The sequence below is a fragment of the Verruconis gallopava genome (assembly GCF_000836295.1).
Source record: "Verruconis gallopava strain CBS 43764 unplaced genomic scaffold supercont1.11, whole genome shotgun sequence".
Taxonomy (NCBI): Eukaryota; Fungi; Ascomycota; class Dothideomycetes; order Venturiales; family Sympoventuriaceae; genus Verruconis; species Verruconis gallopava.
This window is the reverse complement of record NW_015622147.1, coordinates 519,862-536,819: the sequence shown is the minus strand read 5'-3', so window position 1 is coordinate 536,819 and position 16,958 is coordinate 519,862. Positions and strand designations below refer to the sequence as shown.

Sequence of the window (16,958 nt, the reverse complement as noted above, 5' to 3'; positions counted from 1 at the left end):
CTCCACCCAAGATGTCGCTTGGGCACGAGCACCAGTTTCAGGCAAACGAGCGGCTGCACCGTGGGCTCTGCGTACGGCATCAGCCAATCCATCCATGACAGATGCGCGACGCTGATGCACACCGCGGGACGAGACGCCTATCAAGTCGCCAGGAGGCTCCGCCACAAGATCAGCCTTATACGCAGCCCTGTATATATTTGGATCGGCATCAACGCTCGTTTCGCCGATGACGTTGTGCGCTTTTCCGACTTTACAACCCAAGACGCCCTCTGCTTTCCTTTCAAAGTCACTATGGCGTTTGGATCGCAGAATTGCAGCAGTCCTCCAGGCGTGGCATCCACCGACGCTGGTGTGGCAGGTGCTGGCACCTTGCTCTCCTTCATCATCGCGGCAGGGCTGGCGATTTTGATCAGCGGAATCATCATCTTGCACGAGGCACGAAAGGGCACCAGCGAGGCAAAGATCTTAAGAAAGATGCTGCAGTCATTTAGCGACCAGCAGATCCTGTACGGCATTGGTATACAGAGCGTTGGGCTTGCGAAGATGGAATCCATGGTGCCCTACCACTTCTTCATTATATGGATGTTAAGTCTACTTTCGACAGCGACGCACTTGTCAACGCTCCTTGCGTTGGTCAACGACTTCAAGCGGGACTGGGTCCTCCGATGGATACGGCAGTTTCTCATGTTCGTTAATCTCGTGCTGTCGTGCGTCTTCGGGATCTTCGTGCTTATGGTCACGTTAAAAAACATGAATCCCACGTTGCCTGTGGCTTGCGTCTGGGAGCTTGAGACAAAGGGTACGCAGGAACCATCGTGGTTGTGGTCGAAACATCTTCATCACTGACTCTGTCAAGGCGCTCCTTCCAATGCGGCCCTGTCTATCGCAGGCACTATTGCAGTGATTGTCGGCAATGCTGTAGTTTTCATTCTTGGAGTATGGTACCTTCACAGCAGGAAAAAAGGAAGATGGGTCAAGAGTGAGTTATTGAGCCCTCAATGTAAATCGCTTTTGTGGTCTGACGTCGCAATTCTTAGCTGCCCAGATCGTCGGTCTCGTCCTGATGATAGCCATCGCTGTAGGCGCAACTGTACGCGTGATCAGCATATCGCAAGCCTTCGGTGACCCGTCCCCGACAGTACTTGCAGGAACAAGTGAGGCAGATTGGAGTTTCGGTCAGCTTCTCCCGCTGTTGCTTCTTCTACTGCCTCTTTTATCGGCGATTGAGATAATAAGAGGAGAGATGGGTGTGCCTTCACCTGTTCCTGATGACGGTGCAGATAATAAACCCCTACTAGGGGGCGGTGGTCGGATAGAGGAACAGGAATTATTCCAGCCTAATCCATTCTGGGGTACAAGAACGGAGATTGGGAAGGGTTCATAGTTTGTACCATCACCCATTCTATAGACTAAACTTCGAGCGCGCCAAATCATCTCGTCCCAAACCTTGGTGCTATGCTGTTTTGTGGCAGTGAATCCCAATGGTGCACATTTCTTTTAAGGCTCTGAGTGTGAGCAACTGACTTAGGTAGGTTCATGGGCTGTGGAGATCTGAGCTATGCCATACTAAACATAGACCTAGAGTCAACGCTCTGCGAAACTCAACCTGAAGGAGAGATTTCTTGGTTCACTCGAAACCACGTGGTGATGAGCAATGATTCTTACCGGATGACGCATATTTTTCTACTAATAATGAAGGACGGGCAGATGGATCGAGCAAAATCAGATTATGGTGTCCTCGTGATTTATTAAGTAAATCGAAATACCGAATTGAGGTTCGAGCTTACGTTAACTCAGTAATTAATGCTTTTAGCTGCTCGATGAAGGCTTCAGTGTTCCTGTTTCCATCCAGCCTCCAATTTGTCTCCGAAATACGCTCCGTAGCGATTATCTGCATCGAATATAGCTCCAAGCACCGGCGGTGCTTACGCTTCTAAGCGAAGTCTGTCAACAACACCTACCATGTTCTGCTCTACCCAAAAGCCATGTTCCTCTTTCTTTAATTGCGTTAACATTCGGGATGTCAATTACGCTCCAGGACTGACGATGATCTGCCGGAACCTCTCTGATTACGTTTATGATCTTACGGTAGCCATGTTGTAGTCGGAAACGTAAATCGATCTGTTCTTAAGACGCTCAGGCTCGTTCAGCACCGCCACCACTGCTTCGAGGTTGAACTTAATGCGGTTTAAGCTCACCCGTTGATTCCAAAGCCAGAACATGCAATTGTACGTGACCTTGGGGTCTATCGAAAGAAAAACCTTGCGCGCATAATTAAATCAATTCACCCAACACTGCATTACACCCTCCCAGGCCAGCCAAAGAGGCTGGTATCAGCAGTAGTCAACCTTATCTTATCTTCTAGCTCCTCTGAGTTTTACTTACTGATCGCACATTATGGCATCTTGACAGCTCCCCGGTGAAAGTCATCCATGCCGAACTCGTTAGAGATCAGTTGCTTGACTCCAGCGGTCACGGCGGCATGGACTTTGTTGCGCTGCTTAAAAAGCGCTGCTGCATTGAAGGCTTCTACCCGAGCATCTTGGCCTCTCAGCAGCTATAAGAGCGCCTAGATCGCCATTTGCATCTTCAATGGTATCGACTCGCTCGTCAGTGCTTTTGGTCGACTTACAGTTGCGTCCTGGACGATTGATTGCAGTGACATAGAACCCGAACGCAAGAGGGGCCGACACTGCGACGCATCTCAACCCTCCCCTTGCTTGGTATATGTCGCCAGCAGACAGGTCCAGCCGTAGCATAGTTCATTTTCGAAAGCGTACCTTAAGACTGCGAATTTTCGAATCTTGGCCATGAGGTTTGGATCCCTTAATTTTACTCCGAGAAGAAGATTGAGTGCTCGGTCCCGAAAGCAAGATTCTGTCATTCTGATACTGCGCCACTGGGTCGTATTTTGATGTTGTTCTTAGATCCGTAATCTATAGCTGCGAGGCTGAGCCCTGCGTTCAAGCATCGGCCGAACCCTGTCGCGCTAGAACTAGAACTAGAACTGCAAGTCCTTTCCATTTTCAGCAATCAAGCTGACTCAAGGCAAGTATTTATGGAGACTGGACATAAAGCTTCATAATCTGCTGCATCGGCCGATGTAAGGGGCGATTTTTGAGACATAGTGGCCCTGACTGGATCAAAAGATAAGCCTGGAGCCATGGAAAGTCATGTATCCGTATCGCTGAAGGCGCCGAATGTTTGCCAGCCTTGTCGGATTGGAAAACAGCGATGCGACAAGGCGATTCCGAAGTGTTCACGATGTTCTATGTGCGTTTCGCCACGTCTAAATGGTGAAGAGCTTGCTAAATTTGGTGAATCAGACGGATGATACGTTGCTCTTACCAAAAGTCAACTGCATCAGCGCCAATCAGTTCTCTGAATTCGCTCGAGAAGCTTTCGTTCAAACAAACGCTTTGCCAGCACTGCCACGAGCTCACTGATCACGGGCTGCATGGTCTGATTCAAGCTGCTAGCGGTGCCATTCATCAGCCACAATTGCAGCTTCAAGAAGTTGTGTGTAGTCTGTTGCAGTCCATTGGCCTTACGCAAGATGAACTTTGCGACCGTTATCTTCAAACAATCCACGAGTGGTTACCAATCATTGACGAGAGTAAAGTCCGTGACTTCATGGGCTCGCCGTCCAATGGCAAAATTTTCGACTCTGGGGTCTTGCTGTGGTCTTTGTACTTGGTGACTCGACAGCCTTGTCCAGACCATGTCCGTTCAATGCGTGATTCGACGTACCGAGCCGCTAGACAACTATTTCTTCTCCAAGCTTCGGAGAACGCGAGCATTGAGTTACTTCAAGCGGGATTGTTGATCGCATATTACGCCTGCGGCCATGGGTTTCCCCAAGATGCTCATATCGTACTCGCAAATTGCCTTTCCATTGCCCAGTTTCAAGACATCATGATCCCTACCACCAGAGACGAAAGCATTGATGACGTTGAAAAGTATGCATGCTCGTGGGCCCTGATACTGTTGGACAGGTGCGTTGGAGCGTTGTCATTCACATTGTCTAGAGCTAACACGATTATCAAGGACTATTGCCTTATCATCCTTTGAGAAACCCTTACCTCCGATTTGCCACCAACGCAAGTTCTGGGATCTCGATGAGATCACTTCGCTTGACATCTTCGAACGTCAATTCAGCAGTTTTTTTGTCGCTGCTCGGGTAGCGCAGCGGATCGGTAATGCCCTTGAGATGATAAATCGTCACGAACCTCTGATTTCAGCTACATCAGCTTATCGTGAGGAATACGAGCAGCTCAGTGTTCTGACTAGGAACCTTATTGGAATAATAATGGCCGATCCAGACACTTATACGTACTGTGCGAGTACAGCGCTTGCGGTTTGGTAAGCTTGATTTTTCATCAAAGCTCGTCCTTTGAATCTCTTGCTAATCTTAGCTAGCGTGTTTGTTGGGCTACAAATGCTAAATCCTAAATGTTTCGAGGCTGGACCCCCCACAAAAGAAGTGCTAGAATTCCAGTACATGTTGCGCATATTACGAGACAAGTTCAAGGCGTCTACGTATCTTATGGAACGCGGTAATCAAGGTGTGATCCCGCCATTGGCAAATTGCATCCTTGCGCGCGGGGCAGTAATGCTATCACAGCTTGGTTGGCAGAAGTACCTTCCTGAAGACGAGTTTACTGAACTGAGAGCAAATCTGGAGCGCGTAGGCAAAAGATGGGCAATCGGAGGTAAGGTTTATCTATCGTTGAAAGATGTATAGAACTAACAGCATGACAGCGTCAACTTTGCAATTCATTGACAGGTTAACTGCTTCCGAAGAGCAACACCCGTAAGAAAGCTTGACCAAAAAGACAAGTCTCGAACATACACGGTATTTACTTGCACTGCGTTTGGGGGTTTCCCGTTCAGACAAGGGGAATTCCGGATACAACCAAGAGCGAACAATGAGTATGTCCATTCCAGACTTACAAGTTGAAGCAGATTCAGCAACCAGCATCTCTGTCCTTTTGAGCAAAGCAATCACAAGATATTCAATGATCTTCAAAAATGGGACCAATTCCTGGTGATCAGGCTCGACAAAATGACAGTTTGACCACGTTGGTGAGATTACCTACTTACCACAAAAATCGGATCATTACTAGCAATAGCTCATGGGCGGTATTTTATTATGACGTTAAGAATATTTGTTCATGGTTTGACTATTGCTGGATTGTATTGGCACATTCGATGCATTGCGCAGCGCGCTTCTCCCTGCTGCGAACAATCACCTTTCAGAATTTGGTAGAAGGCCTGAATAATACTTGAACGTAACTTGTTAAGGTGTAGGCTCCTCGTAGTTAAGCATAGAGCAGTCCTAGTTTGGAAGACGTGCAGCATGTGAGCCTGAATGAGGCTCGAGTGAAGCCTAAGGCATCGACGTAACAGCAACTGCATCGCATCCGGACGGAGCGATGAAAGGAGCAAAAGACTTTGGCGGCGAAACCCATCATTGACGCCGAAATTACTCTCGCCTTTGTTTCCGTCACGGTCGCATTTGAGATTCACACGTTGCGACCCGTCCGGCTCATCTAACCAATACTGGAGAGCGCGCCAACCGTACGAATGGGCCTCCGGTCCCCGCAACAAGTCCGATGAAGAGTAGCCCACTACACCTACTTCACCACCTCATACAGTACCTCGAATTCACCGCGCGTAAGTGCGGTCCACAGTAGCTCGCAATGGCAACTGCAGTCGTCACCGCGCGGGCGCAGCCTCTGCGCCGGCACGACAAGCGACCTAACCTGCCCCGGGTGAGCACGCGTGCGACCACCGTTGAGGCCATGGATTCTAGCACGCCGCTGAAGCCGACTCCGCATTGTAAGTTGCTTGATCCTCTGACGACGCTATCTGGGGACACATTTGGGGTCTGGAGCTGAGAAACGACAGTCTACACCGAGGAATACATATTGGAGCGGCATAAGAATGATCCGCCTTCGCTGATTGTGCACCTGCATCAGAACCACTTCCGTTTTGACCAGCAGGATGGCAACTTCTCGTACGATTCGGAGGCGAGGGAATTCTTAAGACACTTGAAGGAAAGGACGGTGCCTGGCGAACCCTTCCTCTCAGAGTTTTACCAGGCTAGAGTACCCTTCTACACAGGCTGTCTGATAGTAGAAGTACACAATCATAGGACAAAAGGCGCCTCTAACAGTGGAAATACAACCAACCAGGTCGGGGCCACAGATCATGTGCCGTACTCGATACACAATTACAATGAACATATCACCCCGTCGCCCTTCGCGAAGTATCCGGAGCACAAGTCGAAGTCGAACGTACCACAGGCCGAGGGTGAAAAGAAGGCTGAGAAAGAGCCCATGCCGGCACCAGAACAGCCGGCGTCGGCGATGCAAAAGAAAGGGACTCCAGCACCGCAAATATCCCGTCGTGTGCTGTTCCCGACGCAAGCGATGTGGGATTACGACTTGATGAGACTGTCAATGACACCAATGACTGACGCGAGGAGTGACCGGCATGGTAGTGTACAACCCGGTGCTGCCACGCCCACACTCGGCCAACCTCCCACACCTATAACTGCAGTACCAACTACACCCAAACAAGGCCAGCGTATGATGGTGGATGCAACTAATGCAAAAGAGTGGGAGGCTGAAATCATCAACTACACAGCGCCAAAACTCATATTAAACCCTGCAGCGGACCTTGAGTCATCAATAGAGATCATAGAACAGCTGGAAGATCCTCTACACTGCGAAGAGCCTCCCTTGCCCAAGGGTAGGAAGCGAACTGTTGCCGAGATGGCCGCCGAAGATGCACAGGCGGCTAGTATCGAGCGTTACATGCTCAGCTCTGACGAACGACACCAAAGTATGCTTCCGAGTGGTGCTGCTGGCACTGCAGATGGCACTGCACGCACAGGCGCTTCTGGCGAGGCGCAATTTAAGCGCTTCAGATTGATCGAAGGTCTGAAGATACAGCAAGCGGAGAACAAGCGCCAAGAAGCGGAACGAGAAGCACAGCGAGCGGCCCAGAAGAGGGCTTTGCAGGAGGCCGAGGCAAGGAAGGCAAGGGAAGCCCAAGAACATCAAAAGCAACAAGCTGCCTTGCAGGCTCCTCGCCATGCCGAGATTCTGCACAGACAACAGCAGTTGAATCAACAACGTGCCGTTGCTGCGCAGCAAGCGGCAGCCGCTCAACAAGTAGTTACTACGAGCGCACAACCGATGTCGACATCTGCACCACAGCATGCTGTCCAGCAAGCCGCGCAGGCAAATCATATGTCCCCAATTGTGCGGCAGCAGACGCCTATGTCTGCCTCCCCGACTTTGGGCGGTGGTACTCCAATGTCCTCAGCGGCTATTACGAGTGTGCCAATGACTACATCAATGTCAAACCAGGGGGCAGGCAGTCCTCCAAGACCAGCATCAGCGGTACAACATCCTGGTGGAGGTGTTAATATGATGCGACAGGCAAGCCAGCAGGCAAGCGCTCATGGCACTCCTCAGATGCACAGCACACCTAGCATGGCCTCAGCAGCCCCGGTTACTCGACACATGACGCCTCAACCGCGAGTGAATCAGCACGGAAGCCCGATGCCAAATCCAATGGCGACTCCGCAAATGATGAACATGACGCCTGTCCCCAATGGCATCACACCAGAGCAGCAGCAGATGATGATGCGACAGAGAATGGCACAAGCGCAAGCGCAAGCCAATCAACAGGGGATGAATGCCATGTCACCAGCTCAGATGAATCCAATGATGCGTATGCAATCGCAGATGGCAAACAACCCACAGCTACAGCAGGCGAATATGACTCCCCAAATGATGAACCAAGCACGTATGATGCAGGCACAGGCGGCCAACCAAGCAGCGGCCGCCGCTGCACAACAGCAACAGAACAATCCGCAAATGGCATCCATAAATCAAGCACTCACGCAGATCATGACCGGTTTACCACCTCCCATAACTCAACGTCTGATGACCTTGCGTTCGCAAGCACAGACGGAAATTGCCAACCAGGAGCAGTTGCGAAAGCAGCAGTTCCTGGCCCAGTTCCAACAGATGGGGATGCAGCCGCCTCAAGAGGCCATTGCTCAGTGGCAAGTCAACAACCAGCGAATGAAAATGGAAGCCTTCCAGCAATTGCGGCAGAAGTTGATTGTTGCTCGCCAGAACCTTTTGCAGTCATATCAGGCATCAATGGCACAGCAGGGACAACAGGTAGGCGCGAACGCAATGTCACCTCAAGTAAGCAATGCAGGCCAAAATCCTGGTACCCAGCAAGCACAGATGCAAGGTCAGAATATGGGCAATCAGCAGTACATGCAGCAGCTGATGCAGCAGCAACGTCGTTTGCAAGCCGCACAGGTTGCGCAGGCCCAAGCACAGGCCATGGCTCAGGCGCAACAGCAGCAGGGTGGTGGAGGCGGCCAGCAGCAGAGGATGATGCAGCCCGGCCAAGGAATCGCGCAGATGAACCCGCAGATGATGGCGCAGATGCAAATGCAGGGAATGAACCCGGCGCAGCAGCAGGCATTTATGCAGCAAATGCGTATGCAGCAGATGCAGAACCAAACAATGGGTGGAATGAACGCCATGAACGCTATGAACATGAGTGGACAGCAAGGTGGCGGCTTTGCTAACATGAATGGGTCGATGTAATAGCCGTAGCCGTGGGTCGAATTCGAAACTGGAGTGGGTGGAAGCAACGGTGGACAGAAGCCTAGCAGGACCTTTGTGCACTGTTCGTCTATATATCGGCAGCGCGTCCTTTGTAATCTTCACATCTTATTGTACAAGCTACGCGAAGAAGAACGAAATTTCTGGACATGGTCCCTGATGGGGGAAAGCTAGACCAGTGTCGATACCCAAAAAAATTCAAAACGATCTAATTATATGCACGAGCTGAACATGCAAGTGAATCTGATTGAGGAACTTGTCCTACCTATATTAAATGGTTTTCAACATTGCTTGTACATTCCCGACTCTCGGCTCGTGTAAGCTCTCATATGCCGTTTCGCCGCTTTCATGCATCGAAAACTCGTGTATCGTCTTCTCAGATGCTCAACTCACCCATCCCGCTCCTCAGCTCTGTCAAGCTGCCAAGCGTCGACTCCACGTTCTGGACGCTCGAAGCTTCTGAAGCCAAGTCTCTCAACTCGCCGCGTCAGCCACACCGTCTGCTTTGGAACGTACATGACTTTCTGCAGTTTTGGCGTGTCAAGCAGCAACTGTAAGGTGGCCTCGATGACTTGGTCATCTTCTTCAGCATCCAGAGTCCCGTCGTGGCTTTCTCGGTGCGCGGATGTCAACATGGCCTCTTGACTCTGTGACCGCTGATGCCGCTCCGAGGCGGACGAGATTGAAACATCTCGGTCTGCCATCTCAATGTCTTCAGTCGCCAAATCCCCCTCGGCATAGTCCGTCTCTGGCTTTTTCTCCTGAGATACGGGCACATAATTCTCAGACACTTTCATATCTCTTCCGTCGTCGTGGTCGCCCGTCCCTGGCTTGTCTCCCTGTTCCAACTTCCTTGCTTTCCTCTCGACGACGCAGTGAGAAATTGGAGAGCCTTCCCTTTTTGCTCTTAAAAGACTGGATCTCAATTTAGGTGGCGACATTGTCGGCTTCGCTGTGCCTCGTTCAGATCGCCTGTGAAGTTCTCTCCTCAGTCGAGCAATACGCAAGCCACGAGCGATGTTCTCTCTTGCAACATTGCGATTGACGGTTTCGAGCTCGATCTGCCGCTGAGGATGGACATTGAAGCATTGTGTTTCGAAGGCGATGAGCCTTAAAAGGTCCCTGACATCTTGAGGTTGACGTTTATCCTTTAATAAGTCTTGGATGTCTGCGGCTTCCTGCCTATTTGCGACTTGATGATGGGTTGTGGTGCTTTTTCGGCCGGGAGATGCGGAAACGTGTTTACGTTTTCTGAAGCGCGACGGATTCAGCCCGTTGCGCTTTTGATAGATTGTGGATGTGGAAATACCCTGATCGGTGTGCGCCACATTGAGAGCATTAACCGTAATTCTGAGTCTTTCTGTACTCCCTGCGAGCGCATCTGATGTCAAGTCCTCATGTGCCTCCGGAGCGATGGCACCCGAGATTTCGGAGTGTGCTTTGTGGAAGTCTTCGACTATCTCTTCGCAGGTCTTTATATCAATAGGAACCAGTGTCGCTTCTGTCGGTGACTTGTGCGAAGTACAGCATTGACCTCCTGATGCGGAAAGAGTCAATGTTTTTGGAGGCTTGTTCTCTGATTTGTTCACACCATCTACATTGTTGAATTGTGACGCGATAGTAATACCTGGTTGTGATAAAACAACGTCTGCAGCTGACTTCGCCTTCGTAATCGATGTGCTCGCCCTCACTTTCGGCTTGAGAAGCACTCCACCGGAGCTGCCTGTGGCAGAAACATGAAGAGAAGGTTTAGACGATAGCGTCGTCTCATGCAACGGTGATGGTGGTCCATCAGACTTAACGACAGCTTCTAAGCGATAGTGTGCTCTTTTGATGCTTTCGACTTGCTCTTTTGCTGCTCGCTCGTCCAAATGTGGAGCTGGCGTGTCATGTTCCGCTGGATGTAAGCGCCAAAATCTGAGCGTATTAGTGTTCTCCTTGTGATAATAATGCTGAGATGTGGTGTTTTGACTCTTCGCCCTGTCGAAAGCCACGTGGGAATTTGCAGAAGCGTGGTCCACGTGTGCAAGCTGCACGTGGCGGTCCGCTTGTTGCTGTGGGGGTTGCAGCATGCCAAAGCCGTGTGGCTGCACGGGGTATGTGGTTGGATTGTAAAATGCATACGGTATGCTGTAGTTGACTGAATATTGTTGAAAGTCTGATTTGTCTATCGAAGCTGGTTGAGTGGATTGAGTCCTATACACAAAGGCAGTTGGTACTTTGCTGCTACTGCTGTTTCCGATCGATTGCTGCGCCTGGCGATTCACGTATTGCTCCTTAATGGCTGCCTGAATTGTTTCCATACCTTGCATCCTCTTGTGCTTTCGCTCGGGCTTGTTACTTACTCGATACGCGGCGTTATCGCTGTGCGGATGGTCTGGATTATCGGCCATGGCATGACCATTATTAGCTTGTTTGAAAACGTCGAGTAAGTCGAGCAAATGCGATAGCGAAAGCGCGTGAAGCTTTTGTGTTCCGTTGCGGTAATGTTACGTGCTTTCAGTCGCGCCATCAATCTCGAGTGGGCATTGATGCACGGGAGTAACTTCGGTGTGTGACGCCAATTGTTGTCCATAGTTGCGGATATCAACGGATCAAACAAATGGTTGCCACTAAGCCACGGATCCGAATCAGCACTTCGTGCCGAGGCCGCGAGAGACCAGACAGCAGATTGAGAAGGATAGATGCCTCAATAATTGCTGTAGAACCATAGAAGCCACGCAGCCAGGAAGATATTCGACAGCGAAGGGTCTGAACATGACTGGGCCTTCACTTCACATTCATCCGCAGACAACAGCCCCTTGCGGCATCTCAAGTTTTTCGTTCTCCATGCTGTTTGAAATGTCTTTGACTGCTCCATCAGCAACAATCCCAGCGTTCAAACTATTATCAGCCGCAGCCGCAGCATCCTCCTGTTTCTTTTTATCTTTCTTGCTGACTTGCATAGCTCCTTTAGCAAATGCTTCGTCAGGCAACGGCCTGATATAAGGTTGACAGACCCACCATGGTCGCTTACAACGCTGCATGGCCGCCCTGGAGCTTGTGCGAAAATCGTCCTTTGACGGTTCCTGCAGAACGTCAACTGACCCATTGGTTTCAGATGGCGTCCTTTCGTACTCAATGAGAGCTTCCTTGGTTACTTGCTCGACCATGGTGAGAACGCGCTCGAAGGAGGCAATATCGTAGGATCGTGACCGAGCAAGCGCATCTCGGATGTGTGTGTGCCTTGTGACGAGTGGTCTAAGCATTGAAAACAAATGCGGTTGCATGGCCGACAGGTTTGGGTCCGAGGTCTGGTTTTTCTTCTCGCTCTTCTTACGTTTCTTTTTGGGTGGCTCGCTTTCCTCTTGCGAAACTTTCTCTTCGACCACCTTGGACGCTGAATCCTCGTCTACCGGATCCGAAGGAATGAAAAGCGGCTTTCTCTCAGGCGCAGGCTGCTTCAAAACATACTTGTAGATGATATCCAGATATCTCCTCATCACGGCGTCCATCCTATATCCACCCTTGCCATCTTTTCCCCTCCAATATTCTCTCCCTTCTTCCCCGATTGCTGGCGGCGGCGCGAAAATGCTAGGATCATACAAATTCCCTTCTGCACTCATAACACCGTCTACGCCTGTCGCGTCAAGACAGGCCTGTATATCATCATGCTGCAGCACATTGCCGTTCGCAAACATGACAGTCTCAGGCGGCAATTGCTCTTTCAGGTACTTCAACACGCTCCAATCCGCCAACCCTGTGTTGTGACCTTTCTGATGCCTCTGCCGGCCATGCACAGTGATCAGACTCGCACCTGCAGAGAGGATCATCTTCGCGTATTCTAAGGTCTTCTCTTTAGTTTCGAGGATGCGCATCTTCGCTGTTACGGGTATGTCGAGCTCCTTATGCAGTGTGTTGATAAGCCTGTATATCAAGTCCCAATCCTCTTGCAAAAAGGCCCCATAATGTCCTTTGCGAGCGATGCCCTGCGGACAGCCCAGATTTAGATCCACAGCATCACAATATGGCTGAACTAATTTGGCGGCCGCCAGCAGTTTCTCTGGGTCGTTGGCACAGAATTGTACAAAGAGCGGACGGTCGAACTGGGGATTTCCATCAAGATGCGCATCATACTCCTTCAGCGACTCTTTGCTTATGCCAACAGGTGGATCGGGTAGCTGAGACTTTGTGGGTTGAAAGGAAGATTCCCGGTATTTGGGAACATCGGCGAAGAGGCGGGCATGGAACATGGGCGTGTAAGCAAGCAAACCCCTTCTGTTATCCGGGGGCATGAAGGAGCGAGAAAGCATGCGCCAGGCCTGGGAGGATACCGTTAGCAAAAACACGCACACTGGTCGGGATGGAAGGGTGCATACGAATTCTGACTGTTCCACCATTGGGGCAAGAATGACCTTGGGACTGCCTATACTCTCATAGAATTCTCGGCCGTGTAATTTCTTCTTCTTTCCTGTGCTTGCTGCAGTGCGAGTCGAGTCTTCGCCGCGGGCTTCGCTCATGGTGGACGCCATAGCAAAGTATAACGTGTGAGGGGGAACAGAATGAACAGCGAAGCGCTGGGCCACCCTGGGCCTAGTTATTGAGAGCAGAATGATTGGTGGTAATGACAGACTGTAAAGCAGAATGACGATAGAGAGGATTGTGCTCGTAGATACGGCTCTCATTCGACTCGGATCTGACTATTATTTTTTTATGATCCCTTAGATCCGATTCCGGAACTGTGGCAATCATCAATGCACACACCTCGTCGTCAGCCTCGTAATGATGGCTGGTGGCTTTCACACTGATCTATGCCCGACAAATAATGATGCAGTAACTACAGTAGTGTAGACTCGCTTATCCATAGAATTCCGAGAACTAATTATCAAAGCTGGCCATCAAACCATGTTGTAAAATCTAGGTTGCTGTGGAGTCCTTTTTTTACACGTCTCGAACAGGACAATTTGCAAGGTTACAGTAGACAGGAGACCGTGTGAGCTCTGGGATCAAGGAGGCTTAATGGAAGAGAAAAACAAGCATATATTCAATGCGCATAGGGCAAGAGAGCCATCGAGGCTCGTACAACGGCATGAGGAAAGCCAAGCGATCAAATGAAGATGGACGTTTTGTGTGCTAACTCAGACCTTGACCAGCGGATGATTAGTCAGCAACCCTATCCTGAACCTCCCTGACCCAGCCAGGCGCGTGCTCAAACTCGGCGATCTGTCAGAAGAATTTATACAAAACACCAGATAAGGTCTAGCGCAATGGGGTAAGTGTCCCGCTCGGCGGTATTCCATTCTTCTGGTCCTTAACGCGGGATCCAGGAATCTGTACTGTTTCCGTTGTTATCGGTTGTTTTCATCGCTACGGTCGCTACAGCAGCATGTCGAAGATTCGCTTCACCATAATCGCTGTACTGTATGTGGGTTCGATGGAAAGACGTGGGCCGAGCTACTAGCCCACCATCGCAGGACAAACCATCGTATTGTTTGTCAAGGCTGTGCGGGCGGGCTGGGAATGGCCTGGCTGCCTGGGTGTCGGGAATATCTGGACCATCTTCGTCGCGAAAACGTGTGCGAAGTCTGCGAAACGCACTTCCAGTCTCCTAACAACCTCGATCAGATAAGTGAAGCCTTGAATCCCCAGGGTCGAAACCAAGCGTGACCGGCGCTTCACAGCATCTAGTGGTACATTTAGACAAAACGATCCAATGCTACGGTTGCTGCCGGATGTTCACCACGTACCATGGAATGATAATTCATTTGGAATCGGGCGTGTGCCAATCTCAAATCGACAGAATAGATCTAAACAGGTCCGCTGCCATGTGTTACCAATGGAAGGCATACCTTGACGAAGAGTGGCGAGACGAGCTGCTCCAACGACATGACCTGGAGCAAGAGTACGTCAACAAGATCTATGCTTTCCATTGTCCGGAGTGCAGGACGGTATTTTCCACGCTATCTGGCTTGTTTCAACATGTGCACAGCAAAGTATGCTTGCAGACTCTCTACAGCGGCAAGATGGCCAAATTGGTTAGGTGGTTGGAGAAGCAACACGATGTTAGCATGCAATCCTAACCATCCGACCAGGTGCTGTGCGCCTTGAACTTTTCGGCACCGGCTGCACTAAGATGTATTATACACGTATAGACGTAATGACGTTCGCCGTGTCCTTGACAACTTTGGGCATGCTTGGGAAGGGGTAGCCGGGGCAGAAGCATGCCTTAAATTATTTACGATCTCATCCTATCAACTTCAGACCTGAGTCTGGTAATCATCGTTTGGCGTCTCTGCTGGCGCACCTCCAGGTTTTCTTGCATAACAAAAACATACTCGCTCATACAGGTGAATCTTCTGCTCTTCCATTTCCGCGCGAACTTGAGCGATCAAATTGTCGAAATCGTTTGAGCTCCATCCAAGCACATTCGTGAAGAGCAGACGAGCAACCTCTAGCCCCTCATGAAAGTCGACATAAAGATATCGGCCAATCATCTTATTCTTCACACCCTTTGCCCAGGGACCGATGGGCCAGTTAAACCACCGAATGTTTATGTCAACGAATCCGGCCTCCTGCAGCATCTCTCGCCACTTATAAGGAGCCTGGAAATCTAGGCCGATTCGACGTCCGGCATCCAACACATGATTGCCGTACTTTACCATTATGCTATTGCTACTCTCTGTTGGATCATTGCAACAAACCGGCGACGTCAAATCTTGAAGCTCGATATATCCACCTGGTTTAAGATGGCTACAAGAGCAGTTTGATAAGCCTCACATTGTCTCTGATTTCACATCCTGTAGAGAGAACCGGCGAATCCCGGATTTGACTTACTCAAAAGACTGAGCGAGAAACCTTGGCCAATCTTTGATAGCTCCCACCATGGCGCGCGAATGTATGAAGTCATACTTTTCTTCCGGTATCCAATCAAGCTCCAGGTTATCTACTCGGAAGCTACAGTTGACAGGAACGTTATTTGGCTGAATTGGACTCAAATCAATTCCCACTACTGTAGCGCTTGGGTGCTCGTCCGCAAATTCTATTGCCCACTAGAAATCAGTTTAGCCAGACCTGCAGCAAGCATGACATGGACACCATGATAACCTACGATGCCCGTTCCTGTTCCAACGTCAAGGACAGAGTGCAAGTCAGCTGGTATTGGCGCAAGGTAAAGCCTGTTATCTGCACACAAGCGAAAGATATGGTGCTGAAGGTCTAGACGGTCTTGTTCCGACTCGTCATTGGGAAATTGATAGGCTTCGCCATCATAAGCCTTGACCCAGTCAGCATATCAAACAAGAAACCGCAAAAAAGAGGCCACAAACGTGATAACGTCGACCGTTTGCAAATCTGTATGCATAGGCCGAACTAGCAACTGATTCCGTGTGCCTACAGATTTTTCTTTGAGTACGTTTCGCCAACAGGATCTGCACTTATCTACCTGGAGGCAGAATCGACAAAAGCAGAGTCAGAATCAGAATGATCGCCTTCACGGGAAGACAAGTCATTGGGCTATATTTCAGATTTCCAATGTTAGCATAGTCACTGGACAATGGGGTAGACAGCCCGCAGCTTTAACTTCTTACCTCCGAGCTAAGTGGAGTCGCTGGCCGGCTACTTGGCGTATTCTCGGCCATTGGCGGAGGTAATTGTTATTGTTGGCTCGCGCAAGCAAGCTTTCAAGCCTCAGACTTAAGAAAATGCAAGCAGGAAATCTCAGCAACGTGATCTAGGAGTGTTCCTCAACTTGAGAATTGGCTTGCGGAGATTTCAGATGCAAGTGGAGTGCGTCAATTTCTCATTGGTAGGAAACCGGTCAGCTGAACAGACGCCTCAACTTTCCGACCACTTAAGCGCCGAAAGAATGGCAACATCGTTGTCCATTGAACGAAATTCAGTGGCGAAAATAAATCATTCATTCAAAAGTATAAGGGAACAGCGAGTTATGGGCTTTGGACTTGCTTGAACGTGACCTGTTATGCCGTCGTCATGAATCGATCAGATCAACGTGCTTTATCGATGTGGAATTAGAGTAAGTTACTCTTGTCTATTAAATGTAGACATTGCCTGAATAACCTGAGGGAGACACTGCGTCAATCTCACAAAATCTGAATATGCGGGTTTCTGCATCATGCAGAGGCTGAGGCCTCCTTGTCAAAACTCTTGATTTTCAGTTACGAAGAAACCTTGCGTTGCGCTCTTGTGGTTTTTGAGTTTGGGTATGGTCTTGCTTACCTTAAAGGCCATCACCTTGAGTCGCGATAATGATGTCAGGTACGGCAGAGGCAAAGCTTACTATTCAAGGAGAAAATGTCT

At 49.9% G+C, this 16,958-nt stretch overlaps 6 protein-coding genes across 6 annotated transcripts; 3 read left to right on the top strand and 3 right to left on the bottom strand.

Annotated features, from left to right (window-relative positions):
• Positions 1–114: 114 nt before the first annotated feature.
• On the top strand, positions 115–5,152 carry PV09_04115 (uncharacterized protein; the record flags this gene model as incomplete). Its single annotated transcript, XM_016357415.1, has 7 exons — positions 115–799; positions 857–979; positions 1,038–1,383; positions 3,480–3,995; positions 4,048–4,362; positions 4,420–4,712; positions 4,762–5,152. The coding sequence occupies 7 exons, from the start codon at positions 115–117 to the stop codon at positions 4,815–4,817; spliced, it is 2,334 nt and encodes a 777-aa protein (XP_016214819.1). The 3' UTR covers positions 4,818–5,152.
• Positions 5,153–5,458: 306 nt separating this feature from the next.
• On the top strand, positions 5,459–8,880 carry PV09_04114 (uncharacterized protein). Its single transcript, XM_016357414.1, has 2 exons — positions 5,459–5,841; positions 5,911–8,880. The coding sequence occupies exons 1-2, from the start codon at positions 5,703–5,705 to the stop codon at positions 8,643–8,645; spliced, it is 2,874 nt and encodes a 957-aa protein (XP_016214818.1). The 5' UTR covers positions 5,459–5,702; the 3' UTR covers positions 8,646–8,880.
• Positions 8,881–9,052: 172 nt separating this feature from the next.
• On the bottom strand, positions 9,053–11,056 carry PV09_04113 (uncharacterized protein; the record flags this gene model as incomplete). Its single annotated transcript, XM_016357413.1, has 1 exon — positions 9,053–11,056. The coding sequence occupies one exon, from the start codon at positions 11,054–11,056 to the stop codon at positions 9,053–9,055; it is 2,004 nt and encodes a 667-aa protein (XP_016214817.1).
• A 387-nt stretch (positions 11,057–11,443) lies between these two features.
• On the bottom strand, positions 11,444–13,162 carry PV09_04112 (uncharacterized protein; the record flags this gene model as incomplete). Its single annotated transcript, XM_016357412.1, has 2 exons — positions 11,444–12,964; positions 13,022–13,162. 2 exons carry the CDS (start codon positions 13,160–13,162, stop codon positions 11,444–11,446), a joined length of 1,662 nt encoding a protein of 553 aa, XP_016214816.1.
• A 624-nt stretch (positions 13,163–13,786) lies between these two features.
• PV09_04111 (uncharacterized protein) lies at positions 13,787–14,937 on the top strand. The gene is made up of 2 exons (XM_016357411.1): positions 13,787–13,914; positions 13,970–14,937. The coding sequence occupies exon 2, from the start codon at positions 14,375–14,377 to the stop codon at positions 14,720–14,722; it is 348 nt and encodes a 115-aa protein (XP_016214815.1). The 5' UTR covers positions 13,787–13,914; positions 13,970–14,374; the 3' UTR covers positions 14,723–14,937.
• Positions 14,900–16,294, bottom strand: PV09_04110 (uncharacterized protein; the record flags this gene model as incomplete). Its single annotated transcript, XM_016357410.1, has 6 exons — positions 16,229–16,294; positions 16,084–16,154; positions 15,968–16,031; positions 15,751–15,915; positions 15,477–15,691; positions 14,900–15,392 (listed from the first exon to the last, which is right to left on the bottom strand). Exons 1-6 carry the CDS (start codon positions 16,277–16,279, stop codon positions 14,900–14,902), a joined length of 1,059 nt encoding a protein of 352 aa, XP_016214814.1. The 5' UTR covers positions 16,280–16,294.
• Positions 16,295–16,958: the final 664 nt, after the last annotated feature.